At 40.2% G+C, this 22,071-nt stretch overlaps 3 protein-coding genes across 8 annotated transcripts in view; 1 reads left to right on the plus strand and 2 right to left on the minus strand.

The window, feature by feature from the left end:
• The first annotated feature begins 404 nt into the window (after positions 1 to 404).
• Positions 405 to 8,549, plus strand: LOC129369529 (fibronectin type III and SPRY domain-containing protein 2). 3 transcript variants are annotated; one of them, XM_055045007.1, is made up of 13 exons: positions 405 to 533; positions 981 to 1,273; positions 1,545 to 1,640; positions 2,391 to 2,624; positions 2,740 to 2,762; positions 2,984 to 3,105; positions 3,480 to 3,644; positions 3,743 to 3,877; positions 4,798 to 4,951; positions 5,496 to 5,629; positions 6,677 to 6,809; positions 6,886 to 7,062; positions 8,182 to 8,549. In XM_055045007.1, exons 2-13 carry the CDS (start codon positions 1,013 to 1,015, stop codon positions 8,429 to 8,431), a joined length of 1,884 nt encoding a protein of 627 aa, XP_054900982.1. In that variant the 5' UTR covers positions 405 to 533; positions 981 to 1,012; the 3' UTR covers positions 8,432 to 8,549. The 3 variants fall into 3 exon arrangements, with proteins under 3 accessions (XP_054900982.1, XP_054900981.1, XP_054900983.1); XM_055045006.1 differs by having other exon boundaries at positions 406 to 539; XM_055045008.1 differs by lacking the exon at positions 405 to 533 and adding an exon at positions 557 to 842.
• On the minus strand, positions 8,543 to 15,375 carry LOC129369530 (KH homology domain-containing protein 4-like). The gene is made up of 14 exons (XM_055045009.1): positions 15,225 to 15,375; positions 14,403 to 14,670; positions 14,204 to 14,323; positions 14,051 to 14,124; positions 13,538 to 13,590; positions 13,191 to 13,396; positions 12,453 to 12,661; positions 12,161 to 12,221; positions 11,835 to 11,892; positions 11,421 to 11,659; positions 10,678 to 10,782; positions 10,211 to 10,296; positions 10,012 to 10,133; positions 8,543 to 9,549 (listed from the first exon to the last, which is right to left on the minus strand). The coding sequence occupies exons 1-14, from the start codon at positions 15,251 to 15,253 to the stop codon at positions 9,419 to 9,421; spliced, it is 1,761 nt and encodes a 586-aa protein (XP_054900984.1). The 5' UTR covers positions 15,254 to 15,375; the 3' UTR covers positions 8,543 to 9,418.
• A 4,104-nt stretch (positions 15,376 to 19,479) lies between these two features.
• pde8a (phosphodiesterase 8A) overlaps positions 19,480 to 22,071 on the minus strand; it is a 54,047-nt gene continuing 51,455 nt past the window's right edge. For all 4 annotated transcript variants that reach the window (XM_055044853.1, XM_055044854.1, XM_055044855.1 and 1 more), the window contains one exon: positions 19,480 to 21,630. In XM_055044853.1, the coding sequence (XP_054900828.1) occupies positions 21,524 to 21,630 (107 nt within the window). In that variant the 3' untranslated portion in view covers positions 19,480 to 21,523. The remainder of the gene's footprint in view (positions 21,631 to 22,071) is intronic.

Below are 22,071 nucleotides of genomic sequence, written 5' to 3' on the forward strand. Positions count from 1 at the left end.
TAAAAGCGTGTTTTTATCTTAGCAGAAAAACAATTGAAGCCGATTAAAACTAACACATTATCATCGTTTTCAATAATAATAATAATAAAACGTTCACTAAGACTAGGGAAAGCCACAGAGTCCGTCTGGTGACATAGGAAAAAAGAATTTTAACCATTGTCATGAATTTAAAAAGTAGTCCCGATGATGTATCAAGTCGTTACTTTTTATTTATCCATGTGACCAGACAGGCGCCATAAAAAAGCAGCAAAATTACAACTATTGTATCATTAATTAGCAGTTAGCTGCTGTAAATATTCCAGCTTCACTGACAGGAAGCTTAAATAAACGATTCTAAGACCAATGATATTGCAAACTCAACACGTAAATTCGGTCAAAGTCAAATCAAAACGTGGTCATTAGGTTCATGTTGAAAAGTTACGAGGTTACACGAACGCACCACAACACTCCATGTTTTGCATTCAACTTTGACCTTTAAATCAGCTGTTGGGGGGAATTTCCACCTTCAATTACCGACTCAAATAATCCTGCTGGTACGGGTATGGTCATTTATTTTTTCACAACGTCAAGAAAACTTTTCTATTCGCGTAATTCCGATCGCATATTCTCTTTAAAAGAAACAAATCTGGTGTATATGTAGTTTGAAGTAGTTGCGACATGTGAGCAGTGAGAGTTGCGTCTATTTTTGCCACAGACTCAGCTTTAGGGATCACAAAGTTCGCCTGTCGGACACAAAAACAAGCCCGGATCAGTTATCCAGAGCAGATTACTTTAATGAACTATTGAGTTAATTCTTTTTTTAATTGCTCAATATAACCCGCAGTTTGATTCATTTATCAGAGGCAAGTCACCAAAACACAATTGCAGAGTTTGTCATTCTTATTTATTTATATTTGCACATTTGTATAGACGCACACGCTTATATAATTTAGGAAAGGATGATCTGAATGACTCTGTTCATCAGCCTGTGTTTGTTGCAGACCCCTGTCCACTGAGCACAGTCGGTGATCTCATGGACTTGAATGACGTCAGAGTGGGCAGGCTGGATGTGATCTCAGAAGAGAGCCAGGAGCAGGACCTCAGCAGAGAGCCGAGCACCATGGAGGCACACACTGTCGTTCCTGGAGGAAGGACCTTCCAGAGGTTTTCAGTCAACACCAATGAGTCGTTGCGGTTCGAACCCTGTGAAGACAGCTGTCCTTCCCCCACTGGGGCAGAAGATGGACGCGATGACGTTTTTGAGACCTCACACTCTCCCTCACAGGGCTGTGAGGTGAGGGGCAGTAACGCCACATCAGCATGTCATCTGTTCATTCATTCTTAACTTTTTGGGGTTTAATTTGCCTTTGAAACATTTTTTTGCAGATAATTGACCAAAAAAAAAGTAGCAATAATGTTGATCGAAACTAACTGATGTTTAAAATTTGCGGAAAACACAGTAGTTTGTCATTTTATTCACGATTGCATGTCAATGAAAAACTGCTATGCAATTTTTTTCAATGAAATTAGGAAAGTGTTGGACGCTGAGTCTCATCTGCTTTCAGGGTGAGATCACCTCCATCAGGAATCAGCTGCAGGCGAAGGTTGCTGAGATGGAAAACTTTGCAGGTCATTTGGAGGAAATCTTTCTCACCGTGGAGGTAAATCTATATTTCTGTGTGAAAGTTTTCTGCAACAAACATCTCAAATGATTAAAAACAACAGCAAATTTGGGGAGTGAAAGCTTCATATGTTATTTCAGTCCACACAGGTTTCAAATAACATATGCTGTTGAAATTATACACATTATTCTTTTGTTATTATTGGGTTTCACTTTCCTTAGCAAGTTGCAAGTTAAAATGGCTTGGTAAGGAAAATGATATGGTAGGATCTAAATTTCATTTCTAGACATTTCATTTGGCTCACAATTTAAATACATTATTTTTGCTACAGTGCAACGTTTTGATTGTTGTCTAGTTTTGACATTTTAGTTTGTGAATTAGTGACAGAATTCACTTTCTTGATCTCCTGGCCTTCCTAGATCAGTTTTCATCTGAATCTGATTCAATGCAATGAAATTCCTATCTTAGTTTCTCACAAACTAAAAAATGAACCACAGAATCTCTCATCTCAGTGTTGTAGATTAAAACTTAGGCAACTCTAAAATTGCAATCTGCGAAATTACCCTTTATGTTTCCAATTTCAGCTTTGCACTGCATTGTAAAGTTTTGTACGGAAATGTGCTGAAAATCTGCCAGGGAACAATTTTAACATTCCAGTCTGCCTGGGAATTTGAAATGGTACATTTCTTGAAACCGTGGCCCATTCTCAGTGCATGTAGCAGCAGAACTGAACAGGCAGATCAATGTTTCGGTCTCGAGCTGCATCAGATCGCCTGAATATCGGTCCAGGAGAACTTCGGCCGCCAGGAGCAGCACTTGGAGCAGCACTACAACGACGTGCTGCAGACGTTGTCCCAGCGCTACGACGACAGGGAGACAGGACTGCAGGAGGAGAAGAAGAGTAAGTTGGAGTCCCTGTACAACCAGCTGGTGGCCTGTGGGCAGGCGCTGGACGCCTCGAAGGAGCTCATCGAGACGGCCCGGGAGGTTTACCGCTGCCAGGACAAGAGGCTGTTCCTAAAGGTAACTCAACTTGGTTTAGTTAAGAGACTTTTTTTTTCACACACAAAATAAAACACATCAGTTATGATAGTTCAAAAATCCTGTCTGATAGATTCCTTTTGACTTTTGTTGACAGACAGTTATGCCCGTCGTTAAAAGGTAACCATGAAGCTGCTCGGTGTGTTGCATGTTGTGACACTAGCAGGGACTGCAGAGTGATTTGGGAGGACCTAACGTCGATAGCACATAGCCAACATATAAACTCTTGGTAACATATATGTCGCTTGGTAACATAATGTGATCCAGATGGCATGACACTTGAACATCCATCTTTGTTTTAAATCTTGTAGTTTACCAGAATGACTTGTATGCTTAACTAGAGTCGAGGAGTTTGCCAAGGAGGACATCGACCTCTCGCTGTCGACGAGTCTTGAATTCATTACGCCGCTGGCCGATCTGTCAGATGTGAAAACCATGATGGACTCCATCAATATTGTGCCAGGTCTGAATCATAAACGAATCATCTATTGAAGTAAATCACAAGGATATGGGAATAATTTACAACATAGAAAACTCTGTGACTCAGAGATTGCCCAGACAATATTCACATCCCACCAAAGATGCTCGTAGCTCCTGCATAAAAATTATCCGTACCGATTGAAAGATGCACCCTTACTAATATTTTTTCCAAGTCTTCCTTCGCAACAAGCCTGTAGGAATTCTCTGATTGGATACTTGAACTTTCATCTTGGCAAAAGTGGTGCTGCTCATTTAAATCAATGAAAAGTTTACTGGACGAGGCCATTTTGACGTATATCTCTTGGTCGGTGTCTCGATAACAAGAGTGGACTGACTATATTTGCGTCATACAAACAGCTCCGTCTGCACCAGTGATCAACCCGCAGCTGCCCAACTCGGCCACCCAGACCTCCCTGCATGTGTGCTGGAGCTTATTCTCCGACGACACGGTGGAGTACTATGAGCTTTACTACCGACCGGTGCTGGAGGACACGCCCGCAGACAGTACCAGCGCACTGCAGGGTATGACGAGCTCACACTGGACGATGACACCATTACAAATACAATGTTGTAGACAGTCCAACTAAATGGGTGGGGTTTTTTGGGGGTTTTTTTTTCAGAAAGCAAGGTAAAAGTGAAGGAGACCCATTGCACTGTGACAGAACTGCTCCCCAATGCTCAATATGAGCTTTGGGTGACGGCTACCAACACAACAGGCATCAGCCCAGCGAGTGAGAAGGCCTTGTACATGACAGGTAATTTAATGCCACACTGTTCTCACAACACTACAGGTGCACCGGAAACCATTCAGCCACCACTGCAAATTAGATTTATTGACAAATTACACAAAACCGTAATATCTTGTGCTATTACAAGTGGTTTCTTCGAATTAAATGGAAAATGACACTTCCGATGAAAACTGCAGTCTCCAAATTACTCAACCGGTTTGTGAAGAGAGTATTTAGCACTTAGTATAGCAGCTTTTTGCTGTTCTGGCCGCCTGCAAATGGGATATATAGCCAGGTACCAGCTTCCTGCAGCGATCCTGAGGACTCTATGCCTGCTGCTCAAACACAAGGGCCTCCAATTCACTATTATTTCTGGGTTTGTGTGCTGCACCTGCCTTTTTCAAATCCCCAATTCATGAGAGTTCAAGTCGGTCACCATTGTTATGCATACTAATATTTACCAGGACATCTTCTGAATCATAGTGGAGCAAGAGCTTCTTAAAAAAGGGAGGTGAAATTGAAACTTAAATTTGATATTTGATTTATATATAAAAAAATTATAACAACTGAAGCCTTTATTGTGCTATAAATGGCACTATGTGCCTGGAAAATAAATAGCACCCGTTAAACTTTTCAAGACGATAATCTCTTCTCTAAATTTCTTGAACTTAGTCATATTTCTTGTTGCCATGAACAAAGTGTTCAGTCTAACAAACCCAAACCAAATAATGAAATCCTCTTATTGTTGACCTCAGTTGTGCCTGAGATCACATTTAGTTTTCTAATTTGTGCTCTGATAAATAATTATTTTCAGTTTGTTGAATAATTTTGAGGATTTCTTAGACTTTTAAAGCAGGACACTAGTTCTTCTTTTTCTGTATAACTTCAGTTGCAAGTACTCAACAGGCTTGACACTATAAATGAAAGCCCAAATTGTGTTTCCGTAGTGCCGTCACCTCCTGTGATCAAGCAGAGGGAGTGCAGCAGCTGCCCAGAAGCTGCTCTGATCCGATGGGAGTCAGGGAACACCAACCCTGTCGACTCCTACACCGTGGAGCTCAGTGAGACGGGAACTGTTGGCACGGTGAACAACATTACTGAGTACGAACTGAGCTATTAATACCTCAATCTTACTCGATGATTATGTAACGATTTCTTAAGAAAAGTAGAAAAATGCTTAAGGTGTCAGAGGTTTGCAACATACTGCTCCCTAAGGTGTTAGAACTCTTCATCTGCTTTGGTAGACACCAGGCTTGTCGTTGTATCGTCTTCATACAGAGCCAGGGTCGTGCATGCCTGGGATTTTTCCAGGTCCCTTGGTTATAGAGCTGCTGAATCAAGACGTTCTCTGTCCTAGAAAATCTATTCTTAGCTCCGGCTCCTGCAGCAGTGTTTGCCTCAGCTGGAAGTGTGTCCTCACACTTAGTCATTTCTTATTTTTCATCAGCTTGCTGCGAAATACAAACTATTTAAAGCTCCAGATTACAACTCTGAATTTACTTATTTGGTATTTTACAAAAGATGAGGTACAATAAATTTTACCTGGCTGTAAAAACAAAAAAACTATTTGAAAAGTGACCTTTGATTTGAACTTGATTTAAGAAAGAAAAATGAGATTTTCTTTTCCTTCATGTGTTGTGTCAAGGTCTATAGTGGCCGTGCCCACCTGTCAGTGTCTGATCCAGCTGCAGGCAGGGCGGCAGTACCTCATCTCTGTAAGAGCCGTCAACATTGGAGGTCCAAGTGACAGGAGTGATGCTATAACCATCTCCACAACTGGTAAAAACAGAAAACAACCTTGATGCTGAAAATCTTTTGAGTGATTTTGATAAGTAGAGGACACGATATTCTGATCTATTAAATTATTTTAAATATATATTTATGCTATTAACACCATAAACTCTCAAACATCTTTCTGGTTGAAAGTGTTAAAAAAAACTGTTGTTAAGATGTTGCACTTAACATCATTGCATTTAAAAAAAAATTATGTGGTTTCTATTATTTATTGAAAGATTTTCTCACTAATATTTTATAGATCCCAGCAGAACAGTTGTACCGTTTGCTATTTTTGCATAGAAGGTTTGGTCAGCCCAGGGTATAAGTGACCCAAGCTGCTACACAGGACCAAGACACCACTAGGGGGCCCTCAAGAACCCAGAACTTCTTACAGAGTCACAGAAGAATTCAGAGAACTTGCTTCAATACATAAGCTGCTTCTATTCAGTTTATCTTTTGGGCAAAACCTGTACAGTTACCTGGTGAAGCCGTGGTAAACCAAATTGACCGTATGATAACGTGTTTTGTTGAATAATTCATGAGGTAGCTTTAGATAAAGGTTTTCTGAATTAAAAGTTTTTTTTTTTTGTTTTGTTTTTTTGGCATTTTCTTTCTTTTGTCATTTTTAAACAGTTTATCCTAAGCCATACAATGAAATGGCTCGGGATAAACTATCTTGGAATTTTTTACACCCTTTTACCAGCAGGATAGGAAGCCATTACGATGAATACCTGAAAAATGTGCTTAATCGATCAGAAGTTTAAATCAGTTTGGCACACACAGAAAACAAACTAAATCTGTTGAAAACATTGTTTCCATCAAATGTTTTGTGAGCTCAGGCCCAAGCAGAATTATTTAGCTGTAAGTTGCTATGTCAGGTTGCATCTCAGTCTAGCACTCCATGAAATGTAACTGTTGGATGCACAGTGCTAAAACAAGGCATTTTAAAATGAATCTGTTAGAAAACAGATTCATTTTTGGAAATGGTGCCTCAAGTTTGTAGGTATCCTAACAAGAAATTTCTCATGTTATTATGTGATGACTGAACAGGCACCTTCTTCTACCTTCTGGAGGACACCGCTCATCCCTGTCTCTCCATGTCGGAAGACGGCTTCACTATATTCTATGGAGATGAGGAGTTGCCCATAACTGCCATGGCTTTTGAGGACAACACTTTCACAAGGTGAAGTGTCCAACAGTTGCTTGTGCGACATTGAAACGCCTTTAATGTCAAGCATGCGTGTTGTGCTCATGTACAGATGTGTAGCCATTTTGGGGGATCTGATTCCAGTGCGAGGCAGGCACTACTGGGAAGTGGAGGTGGACGATGAGACCGAGTTTCGTGTCGGAGTTGCATACGAAGACACAGAGAGGGACGCGTACCTAGGGGCCAATGGTAGCTCCTGGTGTATGAGACACATTCGCACCCCGTCCAGGTAAACGGTGCACAACTTCAGTCTGTCACGTTATATCCACGGGAAAATAAGGTCACCGATTGCATTTTGTTTAAATCAAGAATTGTTCTTAGTTTGACGCTTGTTTTCTGAATTGCTGTTTGGCTTAGGTCAAACATTGTCTTTGTTCTGGTGTACAAGTAATTACATTTAGACTCAATCGCATAAGCCCTGGTCTTTGTCCTCTCTGACAAACATTAGCCCTTGTTTTCCTCAAGAGAAATGGGTTTCCTCCTTGAACGTAGCATAAAAGTTAAACCCACAACAGTAGCAGGAACTTTCTGTAGATAATTTAAGAATGCTGAGTCATGATATTCACCATGACTCAGCTTCATCATGTGCTTCTGAACTCCATTTAAGTGAGACAAAGTATTTTGATCAGTTTTGTGAAATTTGTATTTCTCTTCCATAGATATTTGTAGGGTATTATATTTTTTTCACCACTGTGCATACCGGGCGCTTTAGTGGAACGTTTGAGTGTAAAACCTTTTAATAGTATGCTCAGAAATGTACTCCTTACTTTCATCTGGGCTCTTAATTTGCAATCCCATCAATTGTTGAAGCGCAGCAATTTTCCAACCGCAGCACAAGCGGAGGAAAATTAAACCGGCTCTCATTTTGACAGTACAAAAGCCCAAGCAGATTTGTTTTCATCCACTATCAGAATTAACGCGCTGATCCTCTGCAGGACTATTACTGCAGATCCTGGAAACTGGGCCAGGACTGTATTTTTAGCATTTAAAATTCCCTTTCCTAAGCAAAATACAAAAATGTGCATCAGCCCTGTGAAAGCCTGAGCTCAAAGGAACTACCATGAAATACCTTGTCATGCATTTATATAGCAACTGTATTTCATACAAGTCAGGCCCTTTGTCACATTTATCGAGTCACTCACATCATACAAGCTTCACAGGCGATTCTCCATTGTGGGCAGCTTGTTCGTTCTGCAAACGCAAATTTTTAAGTCACATTTCTTATTTTCTTTCATCTGCAGCCATTCGGGAGCAGTTGCTGGCTCAGTCTTGTACTTTCCCAGAGGCAGCCACATGAGAGAAAACCAAACTCTTCCTTCTAATGTTGCATTGTCCTCTTTACTTTTAGACACAAGTATGAGTTCCTGCATAATGGCTGGAGTCCAGACTTGAGGATTACAGTGCATCCAGTGCGTATTGGAGTGGCTCTCGACTACGACAGGGGAACGCTGAGCTTCTTCAATGCTAATCTGGAGCAGCATCTGCATACCTTCCACTGTCACTTTCACAATTATGTCCACCCGTGTTTCAGCCTGGACAACCCAGGAGCGCTGACTGTACATAATGGCGTACAAGCTCCCGACTACACCTTCATCTGACAGGACGTCATATAGTTAACCTCATTTTGCATTGTGGTGACATTAAATGTTACAACAAAAAAACATTTACACTGTGAATGTTCAGACAGAAATGCATCAATAAAAACAATATACTTTCTGAAGTTGTTTTATTATAGTATTCCATGGGAACAGGCATACACCATTTTCCAAGATAAGAAAAAGGTTTCACTGAAGTTTATATGCATTTAAACAATCTGTGATTGCAGCAAGGCCAGATGTCGAAGCTCAAAATGGGACTTTAACAAAAGTTGGAGGGGGAAAAAAAAAGAAAGTTTTTCTTTATTATACAGCTGTATTCACATCTTAGAGAAGTCCGCCCTGTGTACCTCCATACTTTGAGACGTGTGTAATGACTGAGATTTAATACAATTTGTTCTGTGTTAAAAGTTGATGAGGGCAACATTTAGAGTCAGATTAAAGTGAAACAAAGTTTAGCTTTTTTCAAAAGCCTAAAATGACATTTGACTACAAACAGACCTTGCTGTTGTTAGCTTCTGTATTTACATCAGCTTATAAAGTATTTTAGATTACGATATATCCAAACAAGTTTAACCTTACACTTGTGCAAGAGCATCTAGAGGCAGAGACGACAAAAACCTAAACATGGATGGACAAAGGAAATAAGAACCTCTGTTTAGACTAGTAAAGCGCTATACTTTGGGAATTTACACACATAATCAATATTCCACATACTGCATGTTACTGTTTTAAACCCGTCAGGTTGAGGTTCATTTGCATGTATGGAAAGTTTTACCTGATTTTTTGGCAAGAACCAAAACAAAGTGAAAACCTGTTCTTTTTGGAAGGATAGAAAGATAAACCAAAGAGGGGAAAAAAGGAGGTAAAATGTACAAATATGCTGGTATGGTTATTTCAGGGCAGACTTCTCCTTTCATGGTGTCGATATGGTGAGTGTTAAAACTTTTGGTCTGTAAAAATCTCTGGGACAGTGGGGGGTGACAGACGTTATAGGTTTTCTGTCTTACTGCTGTGTGTCCTCTCATCCTCTTCATCTGAGGAATCTCCGCCGTAGGGCACGAGCCCAGAAGTATCAACGCTCACTTTAGTCTTCTTCACCGACACCTCTTCCTCAACACCTGTAATCACAAAAAAAATGGAGAAAAAGAGAAAAAAAGGAAAGGTGGGAGACATCAGAGAGAAACAGGGGAGGTGAGGTGGGGGGAGCAAAGAGAGAGAGAACAAAACCAAATGGAAACCCAGTGAGGAGCCCCACATAAGGCGTGGTTTTTGAGTTGGTTTGATCCAGAGCCGGGGACGGGGGGAGGGAAGATATCAAAATCAAACGGCAGCACAGCACACATCCATTACAGGCACGTCCGGGGGACACATGTTGAGAGAGAGAACAAGGGAAAGACAAAAAACATATACAAGAAGAGCACGTTAGTGAGTTCCAGCAGTGGTGCGCTTCAAACAGGTCTCCACTCCTCCCCCATTGATCCACGGGGGGAGATGCTACGACATGCAATAAAGAACTCCACAGAAGTAAACGTCTGAGCTCTCAGACTCTCAGAGTATGTTGGAAGAGAAGAAGCGCATACCCGCAGACGCGGGGGCGGCTGGGGGCGGGCTGGCCGGGGCTTCTGGGGCGGCGTCCCTCAGCCTCTTGCGTGTAACGGGGGGAGGAGCCACAAACGGTGACGGAGGTGGAGGCATCAATATCCTGAAGAGATACGAACATTAACATCGTCCCAAAATCGACTTGAAGGAAATCTGAGAGAAAATTTGTAAAAATCCAACCTTTCTACAACTTTCTCCTCTCCTACGCTGGACGAAGGAAGCGTGGACTCCAGGTGAGCAGGGCCCTCTGGAGAGCAGCTGGCAGGCTACAGAGGAAGTCAGACATCACTTTAGAAATTTTAACTCATCATGAAAAGATTTGAAAGCTTGAAATTATCTATAGGCATTACTTTTCAGTGATTCCTACAAAAATGGGCTCATTCTTAAATGTATGAATTAGAAGAGGCCACCCTCACATTCAGTGTTTGATAAACACGATGGGAAGAGAGAGGTGTGATCTACAAAAGGTATGAAAAAAACTATTTTAAAAATGTGTAAGAGACTATGTAACCACTTCAAGTGAAATGGCATTGAGTTTCCAGATGCAAAGTTTTAGAAATCCTCATGAAACCCAAACTAATCCAAAACTTGAGCACGACCAGAACGAGCTATAACCAATATGTAGAGGCATCAGCTCTCCAGCTAACCTGTTCATCCTTAGCCCCCTCCTGGAAGTGATCTTTGGGACTTCCTGAGTCAGGGGGGGTGTTTATAGATCCTCCAGGCTCCACTGTCTCACTGCTGCACGGATCCTTAAGTAGAGCACAACCAACATATATACACTGCTGTGTGTGTGTGTGTGTGTGTTCAAAGCCTTGCAACACACACAGCCTGCAACCCCTCAGCCACACATTGGGTCAACTCATCAATGTTTTTATACATTTTGTTTTTATTCAGATGAAGTGCATTTTGATCTGAAATTAGAATCTTGTTTTGAGTAATTGAAATAGATTCATGACAGAAAGTGATATATAGGGGGGGCCATGGGTTAATTTCTCTTAATTTTGATGATTATTGATTACAGCCAATAAAATGAAAATGTCTGTATCATCAAATAAATACCCTTACAGTGAAGGACAAGGAGATACTTTTGAGTGGGCCAACACACCTGCTATCAAAATTTATTTTAACCGATTGCAATTTACAGAGAAAACTGATTACAGCCTGAAGGCTGTAATCTTCAACATTGACAGAAATAAAGACTTGGAATATAAACACTGGATGTAATTAATCCATATTATGTGGAAGTTACGCTTTCTGAACAAAAATAATATTAAACATTCTAATTTCCTGCAGTGCAAATGTGTAGATTTGTAGAAGAAAACTGATGTGACCGAAACATAAACACCGGAAAAATCTAGACATAAAAACATTTATGCGTGGAAGTTACCTGGACAAGAAAGGGATGTGGTTTCCTAGGACACACTGGATACTGAATCATTGCCTGAGAAGATGGAGATGGGGTTGTCGACAGGTTAGATTGACTTGGGGGGCCATTTGCATTACTCCAGTAACCACCGGCTCCTGGATACGCTGCATAGCCGCCAGCATACCCATTTGCTGGGTAGTTATACCAGGACCCCTGGCTAGAGTAACTGCTATTAGTTGGAAATCCATGTGCTGCGTATGCTGAAATGAAATTGTAGAATGTTAATTTTGAAGTAAATGGAGTATGGCTTACCAACTCAACCACTAATGATTCCAAGGGAATATTCTCTAATCACAAGAACATTGCAGCCGACCAGAATCTGATATTGGATAAACTTGTCGGAATTTGTCCAGTAGCAGTAATAGTAATACTCACGCTGTGTTGCGCCCGTGGCTGTGTACACTGACACCATTTGGGCATGTTCAGCTCTCACCTAATGAATAAAGATGAAAAATAAAGATAACTCATGAGTGACAAGTTTCATAGAGACAGAACTAATTTGTTGACAATAATGAGTCTGTGGGTAGGTGCAGAGCACAGATGATCCAAGACTCGAGATCAGGCGGTTCACACTACCACATTGATTTTGGAGGTGGGTATCAGTGGAAACTATACGCTTCAGTAGTTTCACCTTCTTATACCTCCGAATATATTCTCCAGCTCAGGTGAAAATTTTCTACATGGTGGCATCGTGAACTTACAGTTTCAAGCAGACTCTCTGTGAGTTTCTTAGCAGACTCTAATCCAGCTGCATTCGGGTGGCTGCGACACACAAAAGAGCTTTGTTGGACTAGAACGAAGCAGACTCAATAAAGGACTCGCAGACAGCAAAACAGAAGACAGTTTATCACTTCTGTCCACGCAGGAGCATTAGCTGCTCATTACCTTAACTGAAACCAGACGACGTTGATTACAATTTGTTTCATTTAAAGAGGAAAATCCTTCATACGACACCTAAAAGGTTTATGGGAAAGTCTAAGAAAGTGAACATACCTGATGTAGACATAAAGAGGCTCAAAAGACTCTCGTTTGGATGCCTGTTCGATGTAACCGGACCCTTTCCCCCTGAGGAAGACTCGAGCCCCCGTCTCGGTCTGGATGTGACTCAGGTACGAACCGGCTGGACCCTCGACCTTTTCCTTCACGTTGAACGAGGGTAACGCTTGGTCCAGGCCCACAAAGATTTTAGTGTGCACAAAACTCTGGGGGAACAAAGAAGAATAAATGGTGTCAATAATTATGTTCAGTTATGTTAGCTAAATATTTTTTTCCTAGAGGAAATAGAGCTTTTGTCAGCAAATGCAACTATCAAAGGTTTTTCACTCCAAACCAAGGATATTCTCTCTGCTAGTTGATTTTGGAGGCGAGTTTCAGTGAAGGCAACAAACTCCATTTGCCTCACTTTCTTTACCTCCGTTAAAAGGTCTGCTTGATTCTATAAAAATTAGCTAGAAATACATCTTGCACTTATTGCCATAAGTGCAACAATGGCTTTTGATTGTTTATCATTTTATATTTTTTTCTTTTTCACTGGTCTAAAAGATGTTTTATCTCAACAGAAATATCCCTGTCGTTGTGATTTGTACATGTTCCATCGATTTAACAGCTGTTACGTAATTTTCCCCACGTGAAAACATAAACAAATACAAGTGAGAGTGCGTTAACTCTGGGTATTTGACCAAAGGGAAACCTTGTTGTTTGAACCACAATAGAAATACGAGGTTTACCCACCCCTGTATGAGGAGCTGCTGGTCGATGTCCCTGGCCCGGCACAGAGTTTGCGTTGGGCAAACGTGGCACAGGAGTGGGAATGACGGGCCGAGGTGGTTGAGGATAAAGAGTGAGTGGTGGGATCACAGGAACTTGCTGTCCTCCGGACGCTGCTGAGGCTCTTATCACATCTTCAGAAATTATCTCCTTTATTCTCATCACAGCTTCTGAAACCCCAAAGAAGAAAAAATGTGAGAGATGGGAAGAAAAAAAACCTGACAGATGCATTATGAATCTTTCAAAAAATGAAATCAAATGAAATCAAATTTGCTCATTAAAAAAATGAGAATAATAATAATTTTACTTACTATTGACTTGCTCTTGTGTTTTTCCCTGAACATGTAAATACAAAGGTCTTTGTCTGAAAGAAATCAGATCACAAATAATAGGGACACATTTGCACTAAGCAACACTTTTCCTATAAGTCTAATGTGCACAAACTAAACTTTTTTCACTGAAAAATAAAAAAATTAACATTTCTACACTTGCACTTGACATCCAGTAAGATGGCATCACAAAAGTTTCAGAGATGTATTGCATGCAAATCTCAATTGTTTGAAAAAAAGGACTGCATGACACAAACTATGACAATATAGTAAAGTTAAAGTTCAAATACAGCATATATTTCCTATATTATCAAATGAATAAATCAAATGATTAATGTCCCAGGTGTTATTTCTTGTTTCATTATCTCAAAACTTCCTCTCCTTGTAACTATTATCCCATGTGTCTTTTTTCTTTTTTAAAGAAATTGCTAAAAATGTCAAAAGTTTGAAGAACTGATCATAGAAAATAAAACATTAAATTCCTGTGCAACATACCCTGCCGCTCCTTTTTCAATTTCAGGCATGTAAAGACCTTTAGTTGAGACAACGGCTCCACTAATTAACCTGATCTGAAAAACAGAATAAGAAATTACAAAAGTTACCAAAAAAAAGTTAGATTTTTATGTTTAATGCCAGTTTTCCACTTACTTCCTCTTGTGTTTTTCCTTTAGTAAGAAGTTCTCTGCAGTTTAGTGGTACGTCATTTATGTCGACCTCTGTGACCACCATTTCTTCTGCAGGGGTTGGTACAGGGATACTTTGGGGTTTCTTAATAAAGCAAAATATAGTATTAGTATTGCTAAAACAGAAAAAGGGTTCCTTCTAGATTTTGTTTTTAACTGTGCACCTTAGGAAGTAATGGTGGAGGAGTTAAAAGTTTTCCCTTTGCCATCAACATGGCATTTATTTTAGCAGCCATGGCTGCTGCTTTCTCAACTCCCCCTGTTGGTGTTTCTTCTGCCTCTGGTGGCTGAGAGGCTGGGCTCTTTGACCCGGTGGAGCCGACAACCCCTGGGAAGGCGACAGGGAGCGTGGCATTGCCAATGCTCTTCTGTTGCTGCACGTCCACACTCTTTTTAGGTTGTGCTGGTTGGTCCCAGCGACTTGTTAGGCAGCTGAAAAAACATACAGACACAAAAAAGTGCAACAGTTAAATTAAGATATTTCACACAATGCAGAGTTGAGCTCACGTTGACGTTTTCGCCATTTCGTCCTCCTCTCTCTAATGTAGTTTAGCACTACTATTTTACAGTAATACGTTTTAAAATATATGACAACCTGTGCAACTCTCAGCAATAAATAATATCCTTACCTTCTGAAATGTCAAGAAAACGAACCGGCTATTTAGCATTCCACAGACGCTGAAGCTAATGTTGAGTTAGCTAACACCTATTTGCGATTCTAGTTTAAACTGTTTAAACCACCAGTAGGCCAACAATAAATTAATATAGTAGCAAGTGGAATTAATCGTGAGGTATTGGTTCTGAACGGAAGATTTCAGTTGAAATAAAATTGCACAAAACCCCCCTGAGCTAACTTTTACTACTAGGCCAAGAAGCTGCTAGGTAGCTAACACAGCAGCTATCGTTAGCGTAGCAGGACGTGGCTAACGCGGCCTCGGCTTATGAGCTCGTTCTTCTACCTATCTCCAAAATAAAGTAACACTCACGGCGTTTGTCCTGTCATTCCCGAAGACATAGCACGACCCCGGAAAATATAAATGCTTTTAAAAAGTCTCTGATGTAGATTGTGTTAAACGACCGCAGCCATCAGTCCGATGTCGCCCACTGTTTCCTCTGACGACTTTGTCGCAAAGTCTGAGCTGACGGAAGTTGGGCAGTTTTAATGTTACGTAACGTCAGTCTGGAACAATCCGGCGGGGCGCTGACAGAACTGAACCGGGCCCAAATGTGACACAGCGGGCCAGGATAGACTTATTCCACCTTTTACAGTAAAACGTAGGTCATTGCGAAGAAAAATAAGTCTCAAAAGCACGTTTATTTGATATAATATATTATAATGAGAACAACGTTTTGTTTTTCAGTACTCTTGAAAAATACCACATCATTTAAATCTCTTTTAGTGGATCTAACTGGAAGAGAGAGAAAAATGCTATGGATCTGTGCATTTATATTCAAAGTCAAAAACAATTTTGTTCAAGAAAAAGTTTGTATCTATGCACATTTACATTATTCACTTCACGTAATAGACATCTAAGTTTGTACAGAGCTGAAGTATTGCAGTTTGCTATTTTGTTATGGATGTCTTGATGAAATACGGGATTAAATGTTAATGAATGTTGATTAAACTGATAATGAAGTAGCTGATTTTCTGACAGGTTACAGGTCAATGGAAGAGTTTGAATTTATAACAGATTCTGACAGATTTTTATGACTGCCTAATTTTTGAGTTTTCTTCAGGGAGTGCGTTAGAGAGGTTGCATGAAATCTGGCCGTACACATATATTTGCCAAACTAGACAAATGACTTATGAAACTGAAGAACTGTCAGTGGTTTGCTCTGAGTTAGAAACCAAAATAAAAACTCAAACTGACCTGAGTGAGATGAAAAATGTGGCTAAGCTTACAGATCAGAATTACACAGAAGTCCTTCAGAGTGTAATGTCTCTACTGGGCCAGGCCATCACTGAACTCTGTCCAGCCCCATCTTCCTTGAAGACTCCCTCACATGAAGATGATTCAGCCATGGCTGCTCCCAGTACATCAAAGATGGCAACCAAGGGTGCCACTCATCTCAAACCAGAAGATGTCAACCAGTACACATCACAATCTTCCGGACTTTCCGGCCGACATGGATTTATGGGTTGCACTGCAGAGTACAAACACTTATCTGTCGGTTATAGGCTTTTTTGAAGGTTCTGAACTTTTGAGTGGAGTGTGGGGCAGCATCACCTGATGGACTGTGGCTTCAAAACTCAATCTCACTATTTTACAATGCACTCAATGGCAAAAATGAGACAGAAGCTAAAAATGTTCTTGTGATTTCTGCCTTGGCGCATTAAATTCTGTAGTAGCTACCACTCATCATGGGAGTGCTAGACTCATTACCTCATAATTATTTAATTCATCCTCTAATAATCAATTTGCCATAGGATTTTCTGGATGAAGTCAGTTTTCCCCAGAGTAAATTATTTTTACATGTATTTTTTTATTCCAAGATGACGCCAAAGCTAATTGTGCTTAAGGAATTTCATTATGAGTCGGAGTTGAAACTGTGGCTATTTTTGACTGATACACAGTCATTCCTCTCGATAAAATTTGGATTTAATTTCCCTTTAAAGCACATCTTAAATCTTAAGTGTTTTATAGACTAAAGAGCTGTCTTAATTTGTTTCTGTTCATAAATCTTGCCTTGTACTCTCTTTATTGGAAAATGAATTCAGTCATCAGTATTTTCACAGAAATTAATGAAAAAGGAGATATTACATAGTAAATTTTTTATTAAGATTTTGTTTGTGAAGTGTGTATTTTGAAATTGAGTGAAATGATTCGACCTTAACAGGCATATGCAGAGGATGTTGCGAAGGAGGCTGAAGCCCCTGATGCCCCAAGTGCTCTTTTTGAGTTTCTTTGTTTTTTTATCTTTTTGTCAGAAGGCCTGTTTGTGGCCCTCAGCAAAAATATTATATAATAATTGATCAAAATAAACTAGTCTAATGATACTGAGGGTCCATAGTGAGAAGGGGATCTGTGGCTCTAACTACCAAATATACCAATGTATAAATATTTTGTTCATTTTTAAACCCTTTCAAATTTTAAACCTTATAGAATGATAAAAAAAACTACTTAAATGAATGGTTTTAATATACCATTGTCAATCTAAACTTAATATTTAACTATTAAAATACGTTTTTAACAAACTGCTTCTTCACGTCGAATTTGATACTCGTGGCCATCCGAGCGATTGTGAGTACGACGTCATCGATGACCAGATTTTCAACCCTCCTCCGGCTTTGAGTTAACCTCCCAACCTCCCGCACAAGACGCTACGACCGAAGAGAGGACTGACGTGAAGGACGGTGAGACTGCTTCCTCTTCCAACAAAAAAGGAATCACAAAATGATTCCTGTCGTCCGAAAGTTGGAACTTCCCCGACTGGGGAAGTTAGCGAAGCGTGCCCGGACCACTCAACTAGCTCAAAAACCGCCGAGAAAAAGAAGTCAGTCCACTTCGCTGAACTGCCCGTGCCGTACAAACACCAACGGCCGGGCTGTAATGTTTGCTATGAGGAGGACCTCAAAAGAAAACTTCGAGCTAGTAATGACGATGAGTGTTGTACTATTTGTTAACCGACGCCATTTTACCATTTAGTGCTGCGTTGAAGGGCCTTAGCTTCCTCCAGTCCATTCTTAACTGTTGCCAGTGTGTTGTCCGTTGAACACCGAGGTGTTTATATTGTTCCTCCATTTCTGGGAGGAACTTGATTTTAAAAAAGCAAACCTGACTGAATGTAAACCAGATGCGCCCGACGCTCAAAACACGTTTGGTAGGAACGCGCCAAAAGTGCTCACGCCTCGAGTTTTTGAGGTTTTTAACGTGTTAGGTGTGAAAGCGCCATTAGCATCTGAATCCTCATCTTATTAGCCAGAGTCGCACAACCGCCTTTAACTGCAAAATGGTTTTAACAAGCTTCTCTTCATTTGTTATTTCAATAAAGACAATTATAACCAAAAATGATTTTTTTATTTGTTTTTGGTACGTTTTAAAACATGCTAAAAAAAAGAAGCATTTTTAGGTTAATCCAGAAAAAACTAGACACTGTAATATAGAAGGAAGTGTTCTATGTGGTTTCATTTCTGGAATTGCAAAAAGAACAAAACGTTCAGAATGTAACTTTGTGACTTGAGAGCTACTGGTTCCTGGCAGAGAGAAGAAGAGAAGCAGTCTGAATTTCACAAATAATTTTGTTTGACGAAAGCAGAAATGTTGAGAATTTAGTGCAGGGACACAAAAAACTTTTAAAAGTAGATTGGCATGTCTTGTCAGCCTGAGTCCAATGGCAACTGTACAGGTAATAGGATCATTCTTCGCTACGCAACACAAAACTGACAAACTGTAGATAGTCTTGCTCACATATTATATCTGTTACTGTAGTCTGCCTACTAATGTATTTTGATATAGCAATGTCCTTTCCGAGCAGCAATATCAATAATTATTTCATTATGGATCATGCATGGCCATGTCCAATATCGTTATGATTCTGTTGCAGCGTCTTTAGATTATAAAATACCAGAGATATCAGACAGAATAAAATAATGCACACCAGTTTTGACCTACTTTGTACAACACACACTCATGTATGCACACAAATATGTGCATAAAGGTCCATCTTTACAAATAGCTGTGCTGTGCTAAAAACAAACACCCTAACGATAAAAACGCCTTTTCAGCAAGACACCAGAACTTGTTTTGAGTAGTTAATTTCTTAATTTTGATGAGAGAGTACTTGTCCTATTGTCAATTTTTTTCACTTTTAACATGGGAAAATGTCTTGTTTTAAGAGAAATAATTTGCCAATGGAACTGGTACTTTTTCATCAATATTAAGAATTAATTAACTCAAAACAAGCTCCCATATCTTGCTGTAAAGTTACTTCTAAGTTAGTTTTGTTCTATTTCAAGTTTTGTTCTATATCTGATGGATATCGTGATATCTGATGGATATTAATCGCTGTTGAGTATCGGTCACATGATCTGCTAGAGAGGCCACGGGGAAGTATGAAAGATTAGGACACGTCATTCTTTTTCCTTAATTATTAAAGCTCAGGTTTGTAACATGACAAAAGATTAACACCCTTAAAGGCTATGAAAAACGTTCACAAGGGACAGTATGTGTCATTTTGTGCAATACGTGAGAAAGAACAGATGCCAGAAACAAAACTGTTGCAGGAAAAACACTGCAAGGATATAGTTGACATTTTATTTTTCATTGAATAGGTTCTATTTTCCCCCCCGTGCCTTCAGACCAAAACGTGAATCAGAAGGAACAAACAAATCCCCTGATTAAGTGTACAATTCTGTCATAAGAAACAAAATTAATTGTGGTTAATGCATCTCATTAACCAGTAGTTGCTTAGCTGTTATGGCATTTATATACTGTTTAAAGAGGAAACCTTCTTAAGAAGCATCAATCTTTTACCGTAGAAATTAGTATCCTAATCTGAATCCAACTTTGAACAAACAAAACAAAAAAAACGATGTTACCCGGGTCTGTGCATAAGGGTGTTGGACGATTGGCCAAATATAGAGATGTTTTGATCAAAAGAAAAAACAAAGAAAAAAAAATCAATGCAAGCTGGCCTCCAGGAGACTGCTTTAAAGACAGTGATAGACAACTCTGTGATCCACATTCTGCTTTACCATTCAGCTCTCTATGCGCACGCTCTGTGTGGCTTTCTCCTTCACAGGTGTTCAGATAGCTATTATGGTTGATCTCATCTGCTGCAAATCCAGTGTAAAATTCATTGTCTATAAAAATATTGAGATTTACTTGAGTGTAACTTTCTGACTGTTATAAGAAAAACTTCAGATGTCCATTGCAGTTGCACAGTGGGATGTACTGTATAAATATTGTACAAAATAAGGCAGTCTTTTTCTTCTTCTTCTTCTTCAGTAGGACAAACCAGATACAAAAAATTTCTGGGAGGACAAAAAAAAAAAGATCAAGTCCAAAACGATTTTCACATATTTCTGCTGCTGTTGTCAAATGTCAAGCGGTTTTACAGCATCAAACCAGGAGTATGGGACTGCTGCAACAATGAACACACCCGCGCACTCACACACCAGCGACCAAAAAGAAGAAGAAGAAAAAAAACAAAAAAAGGAAAACCAAACTCCCACATGCGTTCACACAAGCAGACGATCTCCCGATGATCAACAGAAAAACAGCTTATTCTCCAACACAACATCCCATTCCTGGACAAATCACTGAGACGTAGATGCTTCTAATGTTGTATACAGTGCAATACAAAAGGGTTCATTCGTTTATTCAAACTGGTACTGTACTCTTGATAAGAAAACAAAATGCTTAATAATAGGGTCGCATGAATAATAATTGTAAATTTTTGAGCGTAGTAGTAGTACTCGTCTTTAATAGCTTTGGCTTTTTGTCTTATTCTAAAATTCATTCTGCTCTTACTCATTGACTAATTTGTGAATTTTATTATAGAAAACATGGAAATTTAGAAAATATTAGCACACTAAATAACCTGTAATTTGAGTTTTTTTTTCTTTTTATTCTTTTTTGCCGTCTCTCAGCGGTAGCCTGGGACAAAGGTCCACTCCTGACCCATGAAGGAAGCATCCGCTCTCATTTCTGTTATGACAGCCGTGTATCAACTTTGTGTTTCTGAAGGACACGTGGAAATATTGCCTGAAAAACAAACGAACAAACAAACAAAAAAAAGCGATGGAGTGTACTCCAATGGTTTCTAGGAGCGGCTCTGCCTCGCTGCCAGCGCAGGAGCTAGAGGCTGAAAAAGTGATTACATGGCCTTAAATGGACTAGACACAGTTTTTTAGATGCTAACAGCAACTTCACAGGCAGACGGGAGTGCCTACGCGGTAGTCAGACGATGGATGCTTTGCCACAGAGACCAGTGGGGACCCATCCCCTCAAATCCCCCCCCCGTCCTCCTTTCAGTCAGTGACACTGCGAGTGCCTATGAGGCACAAGAAGTTCATGAGGATGCTGGACGTCCGTATCCGACGGTTAACAGTTCCCATCCGACAGTGAAAAGCCAGCAGCGCTTCGGCAGTGTCGGGAAGTCTCTCTGTGCGTTTTTCTGCTGTGGACGGACATGTGGGGCGCTCGGCGTGCTACAGAAGCAGGAGAGTGAAGGCGAGGAGGCCCCTGTGCCGCTGGGCTGGGCTGACGGGGGGAAGAGGCGCCCCAGCAGGAGAGAAGAAGGTTCTGCACCCGGCTTTCCGGGGCTGAGTAGCCACAAGCAGCTACTCCGGAGGCGGTCGCAGGGTGTGCAGCTTTCGATCGTCAAGGCCTTTCCAGTACTTGAAGTTGTTGTCCAAGTGCTGCATAAGATTGGGGAGGTCTGCAAAAGCTGGGGAGGAGAGACAGGAGGCGGCGTGAGGCGTGTGATGAAAAAACACAAACACCACCCTTACCTTCTGTCTCCTGAGACATGCAGCAAAATTCTTATTTTTACACAAATCTCAGTGGGACCTTGTAATCCAATTCTAAAAATCAAACCATCATAAGAAAGGCTGTTAACTGCACGGCGTTTACATGTAAGGGATCGTGTGTGTGGCAGCGAAGTTTCTGGGGAAAAGAATTGTTTCTGTTTGCATTTTTAGAATTTAGTGAAACAGAGAAAATGTCTTTCAATCCAAGACACGTTTGATTAAAATCTGGCAGACAGATCAGATGTGTAGCATATAATGCTGCATTTACACCAAAAATTACTACAATAGACTCAGTCCACAGGGTTGTTAGGAAGTTTAAGAGCTTTTCTTATGCGTCTCTACGGGACAAATAAAATTTT

This window comes from Poeciliopsis prolifica, unplaced genomic scaffold (genome assembly GCF_027474105.1).
Source record: "Poeciliopsis prolifica strain line A6 unplaced genomic scaffold, Auburn_PproV2 SCAFFOLD021, whole genome shotgun sequence".
Lineage (NCBI taxonomy): Eukaryota > Metazoa > Chordata > Actinopteri > Cyprinodontiformes > Poeciliidae > Poeciliopsis > Poeciliopsis prolifica.